This window comes from Halichoerus grypus, chromosome X, assembly GCF_964656455.1.
Source record: "Halichoerus grypus chromosome X, mHalGry1.hap1.1, whole genome shotgun sequence".
In the NCBI taxonomy this organism is placed as follows: domain Eukaryota; kingdom Metazoa; phylum Chordata; class Mammalia; order Carnivora; family Phocidae; genus Halichoerus; species Halichoerus grypus.
Window position 1 is genome coordinate 90750092 of NC_135727.1, and position 16468 is coordinate 90766559.

Consider the following 16468-nt stretch of genomic DNA (forward strand, 5'->3'; position numbering starts at 1 on the left):
AGTTCAGGTCCTCAGAGGGCCAGATACCCTCATATCTTGGATGGCCCTTGGATGGGATGTGTGTGTCTGAGCACCTTTCCGTACTCATTAGACCCATAGTCTTGGAGTACCCTGGACACAGGATGGTCTTGTCCTGCTCTTCCAGTGAAGCGAGCCCTCATCGGAGGAGTGGTCAGCTTCCCCCCTAAAACTGGGGCATGATGGGAACCTTTTAAGGGTTTCTCTCCAGCTTCATATGGCATTCTTGGGGGAGACAGATGAGAGGATGGCTGCCCCAATGCCTCTCATCTCTGTGCCTAGTGCAGCAGCGACTTCTGGCCAGAACCTGCCATAGCCAGGCCATAACCTGAAGGAACCCAGTTACCTAACCCATCATCTGCCATGTCCTTTGTGGAGAACAGCACCTGGCCCATGGAAGAATCCACCTTCTGAGAAGGTAAGTGGGGAAAAGGGTCTTCTTTTGATCATTATCTTCCCAGTAAGTAGGTGACATCTTTTAGGGCCTGAGTTTTATCAGTGCTTGATTTGTGTGCCAACATAAGTGGGATGGAGAAGGCTAAGGAATGGTTTCTGTTGCTAACATGGTTAAGACAGGCCCTCATGAGCTGCAGACCCAAGTTAGGGCTTAGAGCCCTAGACATGGCAAGGCCACCATCCCTTGAACTGGTCCCAAAGCAAGTGATAAGAATAGGCGCCTCAGACCCCTGCCCAGGACCGCCAGCATTAGTGCATGAGACTCACAGGGGAGGGTCTGGATCCTAGAAATGGTGACACGTGGAATGGCAGAAGTGGCTGGCCCAGCATTTCTAAGTAGCCTGTCTGTGTAATGAGACTTGCCCTTTTGGAGTTAGGAACTCCTTCTCTCATGCCTCATTTGGGGACCTGTCCTGAAAACGTACATTCACAGCCATAATCCAGACCCTTACCGGCAGACAGATGTACCACAAAATGGCCTCAGGCCTCCCCCAAGCAGTCCTCGACCTGGGCTCACCTTCTAGAACCAATTCTCAGCACCCACTCTCCTGCCACTGGGGAAGCGGGGGCCACCCTCCACCATGTGAGGTGTTTCCGCTCCCTCAGGGCAGGAGCCCCTGGGGACTCCGTCTATAACAAAAACCAGAGAGAGGGCAGAGAAATACACAGACCACAGTGACCTTCATGTGTGCAAAGTCCAGTTGTTAAAAACGATACAACATAAACTGAGAAAGAAGGCCGTGGCCTCCATGGGGCAGTGCCAAGGCAGAGCCCCATACTCTCAGACCTGGGGAGAAAGGGGCCTGCACTCCAACAGGTTGAGGGCTGGCAGGCAGGGAGCTGGGGTCTCATGTATAGGCCCCCGTGATAAAGAACAGAGATCAGGTGGGGCTCACGGTGGGCTGCAAGGAGGCTGATCAAGACGGGGCTGTGGCCTCGGCCCCCTCCTCTGAGTCCCACACCTCTGACTGCAGGTAATCAGCAAAGAGAGCCTTGGCCCGGCGAAGGACGCGCCCCAGGTGGTGTTTTCGCACAAGGCGGTCAAAGTGCATGGCCAGCTCGTTGTAATCTAGCCCATTGCGCATGATGTGGTCACGGTGCTCCAGCAGGATGGCGAGGCAGAGGAAGAGCATAAATGGGTTCCCTCGGCCAAATTCCTGGGGTGGGGGCAAGCCCAGTGGGGGTGGGGGTGGCAGGGACTTTCCAGGTTCTTGTGGGGAGCCCAACTCTGGCATCAAGGGGGATCCCGCAGCCACATCACCAGCGGGAGAGGCCTCTTGGGTGGATGGCGGAGATGAAGAGGATGGGGAATCAGGGCGGGAAGAGGAGGAGAGTGGGTCTGAGGAGTTCAACAAGGGCTCGGAGAGGGACTTGGAGCTGATGAGGGCAGCTGGGTGGGGCAGCTGGACCAGAGGGTCCCTCCTGGAGCCTGTGTTATCCCTGAGTTGCTGGAGGTCATCCAGACTGGCTTGTCTCAGGAGACGGCCCCCGCCACCAGGCCCCTGGCTGGTCGTGACCAAGTGGTCAACAGCATCTTCGAAAGCACTGCCCCCTCCCCCGGCAGGCCTCAGCATGTGCCTCTGTCTCACGGGCCGCCCCCTGTGGCCACTGAAGCCAGGGTCTGCCACTTGGCTGGGGGGTCCGACGAGCTCTACCTCATGTTCAGGAGGATCGGGGGGCAGCGAACTCCAGGTGACCTCGAGCATGCGGAGGGCATCGTCAAAGGCGAACTCGCGCTTGAGTTCAAGCAGCAGCCAGCGGTAGCAGAAGAACAGGTCGTCGGCACCGGCTTCTTGTAGGTACTGGTAGAAGTCAGGGTCGGCATGTCGTAGCAGCAGCTTGAGGTGGGCAAACTTGGTGGCCATGGCGCGGCCATCAGGATGGAAGTTCGCGGCCAGGCGCTTCATGATGCCACAAAAGCAGACGAAGGCATGGCCTTCGTGGTCCATGACGGCAAGGATGGGCGAGGCGAGGTCGCTCATGCCCTGGCAGTAGGACACCTGCGGGTGGGTGACGGCGTAGGTGGTGAGCAAGTCGTGCAGCGCCCGCAGGTGTGGGCCGTCCTCGGGCCCTGCATAGTAGGGGTGGGCCCGGTCCGTCCGCAGCACATCCTTGAGGACTGTGCTACGGATGAATTCCAAGTCTTCAGGGCTCGCTCGTTGTGCCCACTCACTCTTGAGCTGTTCATACTCGCGACTCTTGCGTTTCATGTAGTCCATCCGCTCGCGGCCCGTCAGCCCATCTGGGTAGACGTTCAACAGGTACCGCCACACCACCTGGCCACGGACAAAAGGGATAAGGCGGAGCTTCTACAAATGAGCCACCACATCCCAGTGGCTATCTGTTGCCACCCACCCTGCTGCCCTGGGGCCTTTGTCTTCCTTCGGAAAAGTCGGCCTTCCCACCTCTGCCTCCCAGCCCCTCCCAAAGGAGAGCTGGCTGTCCTGGAATGGTGCCACGCCATCCCGTGACAGCGTGGTCCGCTGCCTGTGTCTCGTGAGCTAGTCATGGACTGCAGGAGTGACGGATCCGATGAGTGACCGAGGCGGCTCACCTTTCGCAGGGAGGGCTCCACACCACCGTGATAGATCCGCAGGCGCAACTCCTCAGGGCGGGAGAGCTGGCCCTCGTGGTTCAGGTATGTGTGAAACTCGGCATCGCTCAGAGGAGGCTTGAAGGGCTTGACATCTTCCCCATATGACCAGCTTAGCACCTGTTGGACCTTAGACAAGGTGCGGCCCACCTGTGAAAGAAGGAGGGAGAAAGGCCACCAGTCAGTTGGGCAGGCTACGGGCAGGTGCCAACAAGCATGCTCAGGATCGGGGGTGCCAGGTAGGCCTGCCCCCCCCCTGCAGCCGGCCACAGGGGTCCCTGAAGCCACCTGAGAGAGGATAGACTGCGTGAAGGGCAGGGCAGCTGTCGTCAGCGATGACCTTTTCTCAGCCAGTAGCACGTCAGAACCAATGACATCCTTGGGGCTGATTATGTCCCAGTCTTCCAGCAGAGGGCCTAGGCACACAGAATGACACGATTCAAGAACAGGGTGAGAGTCCCACACCTCAGAGCTGGGTTCCTCTCCTACCAAAGCCAGGCCACCCCCCCGCCGGGGCAATGAATGACTTCCGCCCTCTCTTCCCATGTCATCTAAATCAGGCAAAACATAAAACCGTGAATAATTCTTCAGTGGTAACTGTCCCACAAAATGGCTCGGCAGACTCTAAGCAGTACTTTAATGGTATAAAGTAGTAGTTATTGAGCACTTACTATGTGCCAAGCACTGTGACAAGGGCTTCACTTTATACCAGGAAGTGTTCTGAGCCCTTTGCAAATACTGACTCATTTAATATTCACATCCTTTCTATAAGTTGGGCACTATTTTTTTTTAATTTTATTTATTTATTTGACAGAGAGAGACAGGGAGAGAGGGAACACAAGGAGGGGGATTGGGAGAGGGAGAAGCAGGCTTCCCGCCGAGCAGGGAGCCCAATGTGGGGCTCGATCCCAGGACCCCGGGATCATGACCTGAGCCGAAGGCAGATGCTTAACGGCTGAGCCACCCAGGCGCCCCTAGGCACTATTTTTTAAAAAGATTTTATTTATTTATTTGAGAGAGAGAGAGGGAGGGAGAGCACTAAGGGAGAGAGAGGGAGAAGCAGATACCCCACAGAGCAGGGAGCCCGATGCGGGGCTCGATCCCAGGACCCCGAGATCATGACCTGAGCTGAAGGCAGATGCTTAACGACTGAGCCACCCAGGCATCTGGCACCATTACTACTACTACTACTACTACTACTACTACTACTACTACTATTATTATTATTATGATTATTTTTAGAGATTTGATTTATTTATTTGACAGAGAGAGACACAGCGAGAGAGGGAACACAAGCAGGGGGAGTAGGGAGAGGGAGAAGCAGACTCTCCGCCGAGGAGGGAGCCCGATGCGGGGCTCAATTCCAGGACCCTGGGATCATGACCTGAGCCGAAGGCAGACGCTTAATGACTGAGCCACCCAGGCGCCCTATTATTATTATTACAAATATTGTTTTATAAAGATTTTATTTATTTATTTGAGAGAGAATGAGATAGAGAGAGAGCATGAGAGGGCGGAGGGTCAGAGGGAGAAGCAGACTCCCTGCTGAGCAGGGAGCCCGATGTGGGACTCGATCCCGGGACTCCAGGATCATGACCTGAGTCAAAGGCAGTCGCTTAACCAACTGAGCCACCCAGGCGCCCTATTATAAATATTTTTATGTCTAAGTAACTGCCACACCCAACATGGGGCTTGAACTCACAACCCCAATATCAAGAGTCACATGCTCCGCTGACTGAGCCAGCCAGGCGCCCCCAGTTAGGCACTATTATTAACACCATTCTTTCTATGAGGAAATAGGCACAGTCAATATAAGATAGTTGCCTGGGGCACCTGGGTGGTTCAGTGGTTGAACGTCTGCCTTCGGCTCAGGTCATGGTCCCAGGGTCCTGGGATCGAGCCCCACATCGGGCTCCCTGCTAGGCGGGAAGCCTGCTTCTCCCTCCCCCACTCCCCCTGCTTGTGTTCCCTCTCTCACTGTGTCTCTCTCTGTCAAATAAATAAATAAAATCTTTAAAAAAAAAATGAGATAGTTGCCTAAGGCCTCACAGCTAAGTAAGTGAAAGAACGAAATTTGCAGCCCAGGCCCAAAGCTCGCGAGCCCAAACTCTTTTTTTTTTTTTTTAAAGATTTTATTTATTTATTTGAGAGAGAGAGAATGAGAGACAGAGAGCATGAGAGGGAGGAGGGTCAGAGGGAGAAGCAGACTCCCTGCCGAGCAGGGAGCCCGATGCGGGACTCGATCCAGGGACTCCAGGATCATGACCTGAGCCGAAGGCAGTTGCTTAACCAACTGAGCCACCCAGGCGCCCGAGCCCAAACTCTTAATCTTATATTCACGCTAGTCTCCAGCCCACAGCTGGTACAGATTACTGTATCATTCTCATTTTGTAGATGATGATAAAAAAGGTTGGGACAATTAACAATGAGCCAAGATTCTACAGCTGGGAAATGGGAGGGCTGGCTAGATCTGTACCTTGTTTACCTTACTCCAGAGCCCAGACATATTTTAAGGAGAGGTATTTGTGGAACAGCAATTTCGTGTATCTTACACAGAGGAAATAGTGCTTTCCTGACTCTACGCAGTTCTGGCCCTTGGAGCATCAGCAGAAGTCTCTCCCTTCCCTCTCTCCCTCACTTGCCCTCACAGCCCTTCTTCCCGCCTCAACTGTGATGTGATGGCCGCAGTGGCAGTGGCCATGTGAAGGGAAGTTCGAGAGACTTAAGAGATGTCAGCCCCGGTGCCACAGAGCTGCTAAGCTGACAACAGCAATGCCCAGTGGATTTCAAACTCTACTATATGAAACAAATCAGCTTTGATTTGTTTCAGCCATCGTCATTTGCAGGCCAATGCTGTCCCTAAGCAGCCTGTCCGTAGAGTCCACTGTACCTTCTCCCACAGAGCTGAGGGAGGAGCAAACCCTCGGCCATATGTGGATGCCTCTCCCTGGATGTCTCATAGAGCACTGGGAACCTACAGAGTCCAAAAGGAGAGCCAAAGATCCACTCTGGACATGACCTCCTCCTCTGCTCCTCTATCTGTTCATTTGCTTGAGCCAGAAACCTCAGAGACATCCTTGCCGCCTCCCACTCTCTCAACTCCCAGGGCCAAACTGTCGCTAAGCCCCATGGCTTCTGCATGCAAAACATACTTCAATTCCACCTCTTCTCTCATCTCTGCCTTGTCGCCTGTCTGAGCCACCACATCTCTCACCTGAAACTGCCTCTTTGCTCCTCTCCACTCTCTCCCAACAGCTGCCAGAGTGGTACTTTGGAAAGAAAGTATATACTTTGGAAATAAAGTATGAAAACACTTAACAGGCAAAAGAAAGAAGGTCAAACTAATGGTCTGAAAGACCAAATAGAAGAACCCCTTCAAGGTGCAGAGCTACAGCTTGATGATTTGAGTGAAAATGTAGAGAGACCCGGAAGACAAGTCCAGGAGACTTAAGATGCAAGTAGTGCTGTTCCTCAACTCTGGAAGCAAGAAGACAGTGGCTTCCCGCGCCCATGGAGCACTGTTAAGAAAGCCTTGAGATGCAAGCCCCCCCGCCCAGCCAAGACAGTACATATCTATCATGGCCAAAGAAAGACATTTTTGGTCATTGGAGTACATCCAATCCACGCACCTTGTTGGAGAACAAGAAGTTCTCTAAGCAAATGACTCCTGAATGACTACCAGGGCTCCAAGTGGGGAAAGGCAAAAGGGAGGGTAAATGGCAACAGGCCACAAGTTTTTAATATGTGTAGTTACACATGAAAGACAAAGGTACTGTGATTGGGAGTTTGTAGGATTCCTGAAACATAAGTGAACTACTATAAAGAAAATATGACAGCCTGGAATTTAAAAAGAAATTACTATCTAACCAAAACCCAGAAGTTAAAGGTTAGGGATCAGAGTAAAAATAAGAATTAAAAGTGTTCTAAAGCTTCCATTTCAAGGGCCTGGGAGGGTGGGAGAGACTGGAGGGAAAAAGATTTCACTGTCAATTGCTTAAGAAAACATAAATCCTGGTATGGGGTTTTTGTGAGAGACATATCTAAAACTAAGTGACAAAGAAAGGCTGAAAGCTGAAGAAACCTAAAGGTATTCCTGGCAAACATCAACAAACAGAAAGCAAGCACAGCCATGTGAATGTCAGAAAAAGCACCGCTCGAGGCCAAAAGTATTACAGGAAAAGAAAGACATTCTATATTGATTAAAAAAAGACAGAACCCATTAATAGGACGGGCAAAGGATTTCTATAAGCACAAACTCATCCAGTGGCAAAGCCTGATCTGAACTGCCATAAGACTATATAAAGTCTTTATATAACCTACTAAGCATGAATGCATACACATTTCCCTGGAGAAGCATCCAAATGTCTCATTATGGGGTGCCGCCCAGGCCCTACTTATGGTATTACATAATAGATGCTATGCGTACTACATTTTCCTAAAATTGTCAAACTTCCCAAACCCTAAATTAATACATAAATTCTGTGCAATGCCAATCAGAAATCTAATGGGGTTTTTCCTGGAACTGGATAAAAACTATTTTAACGATCATATGGAGGAATTCACATTTAAGAACAGTTAAGAAAAAAAAGAGCCAGGAAAAGAACAGTGGGAGGATGGCAATGCTTGCCTTATTAAAATTAACCACAAAACCACGGTGATAAAAATATGGTGTTAGCACAGCAATAGACAAATGGAGTCAACCGGTGGAATGTGGTAAACAGCCCAGAAATAAATCCCAAGTACACACGGGAACTCAGTCTATGATAAAAGTCATAGACTGAGTTTCAAATCAGTGTAAACATGGTGGTTCTTTAATAAATGATGCTGGCATAACTGTTTATCTGGCATTTTTTTAAAGAACCAGGTGTACTTATCACAATGTTCACAGCGTAGAGATTTATATGTAAAAAAAGAAAATAATAAGCACATTAGAAGAAAACGTAGGAGAATATTTGTATAAGCTCGGGGATGGGGAAGATGTTCCAAAGTAAGGAGAGATACTCAGAAATCATAAAGGGAGAGATAGGTATTATGTATAAGACTGCATACAAATTATAGTTTTCAGTAGGACAAAAAAAAAGACACTGTAAGCAAAGTCATAAAACAAATGATAAGCTGGGAAAAAATGTTTGCAGTACATATGACAGAGAGAGGATTCATATCCCAGCTGCACACAGTGGTTGAAGGTCTAGGCTGGGTGATCTTCCATCTGTAGAGATGGCAGAAACGGGCTTCTTCCCAGAAAGAGGGACTGGCCGTCCACGTTGTCACAACATGCCTGTTGCTTTCACAGTCATGAACATGATCACAAGAACATCATTAATAATATTTATAATGACAGCCGCATCTATTGGATACTTACAGAGTCTGAGACCATTTATGTTAAACACATACCATTTGTGTATATATACAAATACAAATATACTTAGGTTTATATGTGGATAAATATGTGTGCGTGTACGAATAAGTAAAGGAACTGCAAAATTACACATCAAGCTAATCAAAGTGGTTCCTGTAGGGCAAAAGGGTAGGGGATCAAGATTAGGCACAGTGCAGGGTGCCTGGGGGGCTCAGTCAGTGAAGCAGCTGCCTTGGGCTCAGGTCATGATCCCAGGGTCCTGGGACTGAGCCCCGCATCAGGCTCTCTGCTCAGCGGGGAGGCTGCTTCTCCCTCTCCCTCTGCCCCTCTCCCCGGGCTCCTGCTCGCTCTCTCTCTCTCTCTCTCTCTCCCTCTCAAATAAACAAATAAATTTTTTTTTAAAAAAAGGTTAGGCACAGTGGTTCCAGGAGACTTCAGCATTATTTGAAATGTTTTCATTTTTCATAAGGAAAATTTATTTACTAGGTAACTAAAAAATTAATTTCTTTAAAAAAATGCAACTTAAATCAAATTCCCATTAGGATTTTAATGAACTGATAAGCTAATTCTATTAGATGAAAAGAACAGTAAGTGCACAAGAATATTTAAGAAAAATTTTTAAAAAGGAAAACATTAGGGGCGCCTGGGTGGCTCAGTTGGTTAAGCGACTGCCTTTGGCTCAGGTCATGATCCCAGGGTCATGGGATCGAGCCCCGCATCAGGCTCCCTGCTCAGCAGGGAGCTTGCTTCTCCCTCTCCCACTCCCCCTGCTTGTGTTCCCTCTCTCGCTGTCTCTCTCTCTCTCTCTGTCAGTTAAATAAATAAAAATAAAATCTTGGGGCGCCTGGGTGGCTCAGTCGTTAAGCGTCTGCCTTCGGCTCAGGTCATGGTCCCGGGGTCCTGGGATCGAGCCCCGCATCAGGCTCTCCGCTCCGCGGGAAGCCTGCTTCTCCCTTCCCCACTCCCCCTGCTTGTGTTTCCTCTCTCACTGTGTCTCTCTCTCTCTGTCAAATAAATAAATAAAATCTTTAAAAAATAAATAAATAAATAAAAATAAAATCTTTAAAAAAAAAAAAGGAAAACATTAAAACCTATCATAAAGCTATGTGATTGAAACAACATGAACTGGTCTGGCTTTAACAAAGAGATCAACTGTAAGAAGACCAGCAATTCAGACAAATGGCAAAGACAGGTAGCCAGAGACAGGAACTTCTGCCAGAGTAGCCCTGTGTGCTTAGCTCAGTCACTTAACTAATTCCCCAAGCCTTGGTTTCCTCACCTGCAAAATAGACACAGTAGCACTGTTTCAGTAAAGAAATCAAATCTGTGCAGCTAATAAACATGAAGAAAACCCCAACTGCATAAGAACTGAGGGGAATGCAGGGACGCGTGGGTGGCTCAGTCGGTTAAGCGTCTGCCTTCGGCTCAGGTCATGGTCCCGGGGTCCTGGGATCGAGCCCCGCATCAGGCTCTCTGCTCAGCGGGCAGCCTGCTTCTCCCTCTCCCTCTCCCGCTCCCCCTGCTTGTGCTCTCCCTTTCTCTCCGTCAAATAAATAAATAAAATCTTTTTTAAAAATTAAATAAATACGGGCGCCTGGGTGGCTCAGTTGGTTAAGCGACTGCCTTCGGCTCAGGTCATAATCCCGGAGTCCTGGGATCGAGTCCCACGTCGGGCTCCCGGCTCAGTGGGGAGCCTGCTTCTCCCTCTGACCCTATCCCCTCTCATGCTGTTTCTCTCTCTCTCTCTCTCTCTCAAATAAATAAATAAAATTAAATTAAAAAAAAATTAAATAAATAAAAAGAACTGAGAGGAATGCAAATAAAGCAGAGAGACGGACCCTTCTCAATTTGGCAAAAAGACATTTAAACGCTATTTTTTTTAGAGAATCAACTTTCCAGTTATTGATGAGTCCATTCTTTTCCTACTGTTGTCTCATTTACCACATTCCTGCATTGTAAACAAACCTGTTTCTGTCTTTTGCCCATCTCTGTCACTATCTTTTTCCCTGACTCCAGTTTTTCTCTCCCTCTCTCCACCTCTTGCTCTTTTTCTCAAGGCTGCCAATCTTAACAAGCCCACAATTTCATAGAATCAAATGGTTAAAAGCAAGGAATCTGGAGCCACCATCTGGGTTCAAATCCTGCTCTTACATTTACTGTCTGTGTGACATGCGCAAGTCCTGTTCCCCTCTCTGAGCCTCGGTTTCCTCAACTATAACATAGGGATGACCATCATGCCTACCCTGTAAGGTTGTTTTGACAATCCAATGAATAAATATTACGTGTGTAGAATGGTCCTAAGTGTTCAACACATGTTAGCTATTTATATGTTACTATGACATCCATAAAAGACCTCAGTCATCCCAAATGAGCATATGAATTCCCTGAGGCTGGGAACCATGTCTTCCACTCCACAACTTTTTATTTTATTTTATTATTATTTTTAATTTTTATTGTTATGTTAATCACCATACATTACATCATTAGTTTTTGATGTAGTGTTCCATCATTCATTGTTTGTGCATAACACCCAGTGCTCCACGCAGAATGTGCCCTCTATTTTATTATTTTTTAAAAAGATTTATTTATTCATTTTAGAGAGAGAGAGACAGAGACAGAGTGGAGGGAGGGGAAGAGGGAGAGAATCTTCCAGCAGACTCCCCGCTGAGCATGGAGTCTGACGTGGGGCTTGATCCCATGACCCATGAGACTATCACCCGAGCCAAAACCAAGAGTTGGACGCTCAACTGACTGAGCCACCCAGGCGCCCCAAAATTTTATTTGTTTGTCTGAGAGAGAATGAGAGGGAGAGAGAGCATGAGCAGGGGAAGGGGCAGAGGGAGAGGGAGAGGGAGAAGCAGACTCCTCGCTGAGCACAGAGCCCAAGGCAGGGTTCGATCCCAGGACCCTGGGATCATGACCTGAGCTGAAGGCAGATGCTTAACCAACTGAGCCACCCAGGTACCCCAATAAAAATTTGGAGGAGCCTGGGTGGCTCAGTTGGTTGAGCATCTGCCTTCAGCTCAGGCTGTGATCTTGGGGTCCTGGGATTGAGCCCCACTTCGGGCTCTCTGCTCAGCGGGGAGCCTGTTTCTCCCTTTCCCTCTGCCTGCCACTCCCCCTGCTCGTGCTCTCTCTCTGTCAAATAAAGAAATAAATTTCAAATCTACAATAAAGTTAAAAAGATGAATTCATTGAATACCCATACATCCTTCATCTAGCTCCCCTAACTATTCACATTTTTTGCCACACTTGCTTCATCTTGCTCTCTCTGTATAGATACATATTGTTTTTTTTTTTAAAGAACTATTTACTTATTTCAGAGAGAGCGCAAATGGGTGGAGGGGCAGAGGGAGAGAAAATGCTTGAGCAGACTCTCCACAGATCGTGGAGCCCGACGTGAGGCTGGATCCCAGGACCCTGAGATCATGACCTGAGCTGAAATCAAGAGCTGGCTGCTTAACTGAGTTAGCCACCCAAGTGCCCCAATACATATTATTTTTTTGCTGAATTATTTGCAGACATCATGACACTTTACCCCTTAATACTTAACTGTGTTTTTCCCAAGAACAAGGACATCTTCCTTCAATAACCATGATACCATTACCATACCCAGGACATTTAACACTGATACAATATTATCATCTAATGTATGGTTTGTAATCAAATTTTTGGGCCCATGTCTTAATTTATCTGTGTGCTCCCAGGGACCAACACAGGTAAGTGTCAGGGAACAAATATGAGAAGAGAGGAAGTGGCTGAGAGATCAAGGGAACAATGAATGAGTGAGCAAGAGTCCAAACAAATATGAGTGCAGGATGAATGAATGAATGAATGAATGAATACAACCATCATTATTATAATCAGCATTATATAGTTAGGTGTTATTATAATGGAAACATACAATACTACATTTCCATTGTTATGCTGCATTATATAATTATAACTTATATTAGTAGATTATATAATAATAAATATAATATGATAAGTTATTGTTAGAACTAATATTTTTAAAATATTTTTATTTTGGGGGGGTGAGGCGGGGGGGAGAGAGGGAGAGAGAGAGAGAGAGAGAGAGAGAGAGAGAATCTCAAGCAGACTCTGCAGTCAGCGCAGAGCCCAACACAGGGCTCGATTTCATGATCCTGAGATCATGACCTGAGCTGAAACCAAGAGTTGGATGCTCAACTGACTGAGCCACCCAGGCGCCCCTAGAGCTAATATTTTTTGACCATTCACTATGCAGCCATGCATTGTTCCAGGCATTTTACATGAATTTCCCTGTTTAATCCTCACGATGGCCCTAAGATACCATTATTTCTACTTTACAGGTAAAGAAATCGAGGCCCAGTGGCCAAGCCAGGACGTGGACCTAGGATACCTTCTTCCTTTCAAGCCCACTGTGAGGGAGTGTATTGTAATGGGGGGAGTCATCCCATGGGGAAAGGGTGGGGCCCGGAGCCAGGTACTCACTGTCCTCGGTGGGCCGAATGTCTACCCGCAGCTGCAGGTAAGGTTTGGAGGCTGTGGTGAAGGCTGTGCTGAGGTCCCAGTCAGACAGGAGTGAGAGGTAAGTTTCCTGCCCCAGCCGATCCCGGCCCAGGTAGCTGATGCCAAAGTTCTTCTTCCTGGACAGAGGAGGTGTGGCAGCTCTCAAGTGCCCCCAGGGCCCTGGAGGCCTCAGGGACAGTTTCCACAAAAAGCCAGGGAAGGCAGAAATGATGCTGAACAACTCTCTGCTATGTGTTGGGTACTGTGCCAAGGATTTCGAGCTGCCTGAGGTCAGATGGTTTACCTCTACTTTGTTACACAAACACAGAAACGGATACACACCTGCTTGTATCTAGAGGGCACACTGAAAACTTAAAATGTTGATCCCTTCTAGGGAGGGTGACAGGGTAGTTGAGGGATAGAAGTGGGAAGAAAGCAGCCTTCCTACTGCATAAAAAATAAAGCAAGCTGTGTGTTTGTTATTTTTCACAACAAAAAATGTTTATGCAAAAAAGTCAAATAACAACTAAGAATTTGTTCTTCAGATACACTTGAGCAATTGTGTGATGAAGTATGTTGTGTAACTACTATAACCAGGGAAACGTCCTAAGTAGACATCACTTGTGTACTCTTTGATTTTGTTACTATGTGCATGTATTCCTCCAAAATAACAACCACAACAAAATAACCATCACACCTGTCCCCAAGAGACACCACTTTTCATCCATCAGGTCAGCAAATTTTCCAATGTTTTCTAGTAACCAGTGTTTCTGAGGGAAACAGGCATTTTATATGCTGCTGGGAGATTGTAAATTGGCAAAAACCTGTCTGGAGAGCATTTTGGAAACATCCATTGAAATTTTAAAAAGCATACACCCTTTAACCCAGCAATACCACTGCTAGGAATTTATCCTATGACTAGATTTCCCCAAATATCCCAGGATATGCAAATGTGGCAGTTCACTGTGGGATTATTTGTAATAATGAAACAAACAAAAACAAAAAAGCCAAACAACCACTGTTGAGGTAGGTGGCCCCATGGTCGGTCCCCCAGCATCCCATAACTCACCCATTCAAATCAAACGCTCGGATGAGGATGTGCTGTAATACATCGAGTGAGGTGATCTGGGGGTCGACGGCAAAAGAGCGGAACTCAGGTGACAAAAAGCTCTCACACTTCTGGGGAGAGAAGACACAGGGTGGGCCATCAGGTGCCACATCACCACACTGAAGCAGAGTGAGGGATAGGAGGCAAGGTCAGACAAGTTGTGGGCAGGGGCACATGGAGGTGGGTGTTCTGGGTCATGGTTTTTGCTCTGAGTGAGGGGTAAGACTTGGAGGGTTCTGTGCAGAGGAGGGATGTGATCTGACTTAGCATTTAACAGGATCTTTCTGGCTGCTCTTAGAAGAACAGACTATGGGGGGCAAGGGAGAAAGCAGCAGTCTAGTGAGGAGGAGGCTACTGCAATGGTCCAAGCACCCAATCCTTCTTCTTTGTTCCCCCAACGATGGTTGTCAGGATCACCATGTCCAGTCTGGCCCCCGTTAAATCAATACTCCATGCTGCATCAATTTAGCACATCTATCTACAATACTACCCTGCTTAAATCTCTTCAAAGGCAACCCCAGCGTCCCCAGAAGGTGGGCCTATAGGACGCTGGCCAGCCTCTCTTCAGTCAGCTTTTTTGAACTTTACACTCTGGTACCACCAAACTGCTGGAAGTTACTTTGAACACATCCTGGCTCCAGGACTTTGCTTGTGCTGATCCCCCTGTTTGGAAAGTCCTTCCCACTTTCTTCCAACTGGCTCACCCACAGCTCGGCCATCATCTCTTTTCTGAATTCCCAAACCTCTACCTTAGAGCTTCCTGTATTACCCTGAGGTAATCTGTTTACTTCTTTCCAGAATCTACCTTCTCACCAACACCAGTGCCACCACTCTAGTCCCAGCGACCATGACCACTTGCTGGAGCTATGGCAACAGCTTTCTTAGAATACATGACAAAGGCCCTTCACAATCTGCCCCTCTTTTGCCTCATTGTTTTACCCCCTGCCCACTCCTGCCCTTGCTCTCTCGCTCCAGCAATGTGGGAACCTAAGGTAACATGCCAAACTCATCCCCACCTCCCAGCCTTTGCCCTTGGTGTTCTCTCTGCTTCCACTCTTCCTCCAAAACGCACAGGGCTGATTCCTTCTGTATTTGGGTCTCTGCTCCTTCAATACCTCTCTAGGGACTTCCCGCTACAACCTTGGCTAAAGTAACTCCCTAGTTCAGAAGCTTTTTCCTTATCTCCTCACAACATTCACCAGTGTCCAAAGCATCTCATTTATTTAGCTGTCTTCCCGACAAGCAGGTCAGCTCATCCTGGGTGAGACTGTAAATCTGCACACAAGTGCAGTCTCAATATACATGTTAATTGACTTCAGCACCTCCTTTTCAGACACCAACAGCCCCCCTCACTCCTTAACTATTTAAGGCCCCTCCTCCAGCCCTATGGCCCCTCCTCTCTACCCATAATCTCCACCTATCCATTCCTTAGGCCCCCTACCCTTCCATCTTCAGTCCCTACGTCCTCAGGCCCTGCCCAGCATTTCCAGGTCCAGCCTCCCCCCCCCCCCCGCCGCCAGCTCGTCCTCACCACTATCACTCTGCCCTCAAGCCTCGCCCCTCAGGTTAACACCCCAAATCTCGGGTCCCGCCCTCCAACCTGGGAGAGTCACCGCCTTCCCCTCCCCTGGGCACCCCAGGAGGGCAGGCCAACCAACTGTCAGCCTCACCTTGACTCGGACCCGTACCACCTCTCGCTCCTCCTCCTCAGCCGCCGCCGCCTGAGCTCCCCCACCAGGTGGGGGCGCTCCAGAGCCGGCCAAATCCGAGGATCCAGAGGCCGACGCCATCCCGCCGCCACCCGCCTCAGGGCGACGGTTGACCGTTGCCCCCCACCTCTGTGAGCACTTCACAGTGCGGGCGCCCGCGGCCCCACCTTGCGCCCCGGCGCAGGCGCAGAGGGCGCTGTGCGACCCTGCCCCCCCACTGTCCCTCCCACCCAGCACAGGGTGGAGATGGCCTCTGCGCACGCGCTTAAGATGCTCTTGCCAGGTGTCCCGCCCCCAAAAGCGGTGCATTGTGCCTCACTTCCACCAGTACGCAGGCGTCTACTGAGGTCCCACCTCCCCGAGCCTGCGGTTCGGTTGTCTGGGCAGCATAATTCCCGATTCACCTACGTATTACAATGACGACCTACTCAGGCGAGAGAAGTGGGCGGGGAAAAGAAGCTGCTGTGCGATGACGTCAGGCCCCACGTCCCGCCCCGAGTTGCCTCGTGCCTCTGCTTAACAGATGATGTCATCTATTTCAAAAGCCTGTGGCCCTTCAAATGAGTCTGCTGAATGGAAAATAATCCTTTTCCACAATCTCTTAAAAATAGTTTCCACTTTGTGAAAATTCATGGAGCTGCACATTTATGACTTTTGCAGTTTCTGTCTGCATATTTCTTTTTTTTTTAAAGATTGTATTTATTTGCGAGAGAGACAGTGCATAAGCCAGGGGA

General features: G+C 48.7%; 1 protein-coding gene across 1 annotated transcript; it reads right to left on the bottom strand.

Moving 5' to 3' along the window:
* Window positions 1–1155: 1155 nt before the first annotated feature.
* On the bottom strand, window positions 1156–15928 carry TBC1D25 (TBC1 domain family member 25). Its single transcript, XM_078065255.1, has 6 exons — window positions 15696–15928; window positions 13987–14096; window positions 12900–13054; window positions 3356–3483; window positions 3029–3217; window positions 1156–2750 (listed from the first exon to the last, which is right to left on the bottom strand). Exons 1-6 carry the CDS (start codon window positions 15813–15815, stop codon window positions 1392–1394), a joined length of 2061 nt encoding a protein of 686 aa, XP_077921381.1. The 5' UTR covers window positions 15816–15928; the 3' UTR covers window positions 1156–1391.
* Between the last annotated feature and the right edge of the window lie 540 nt (window positions 15929–16468).

Coding starts and splice junctions, on each gene's coding strand:
- TBC1D25 (XM_078065255.1), bottom strand. CDS start 15,815: ATGGCGTCGGCCTCTGGATCCTCGGATTTGGCCGGCTCTGGAGCGCCC. Junction 14,097..15,695: donor TGGTACGGGTCCGAGTCAAG/GTGAGGCTGACA, acceptor TTCTCTCCCCAG/AAGTGTGAGAGCTTTTTGTC. Junction 2,751..3,028: donor TGGAGCCCTCCCTGCGAAAG/GTGAGCCGCCTC, acceptor GTCCGTGGCCAG/GTGGTGTGGCGGTACCTGTT.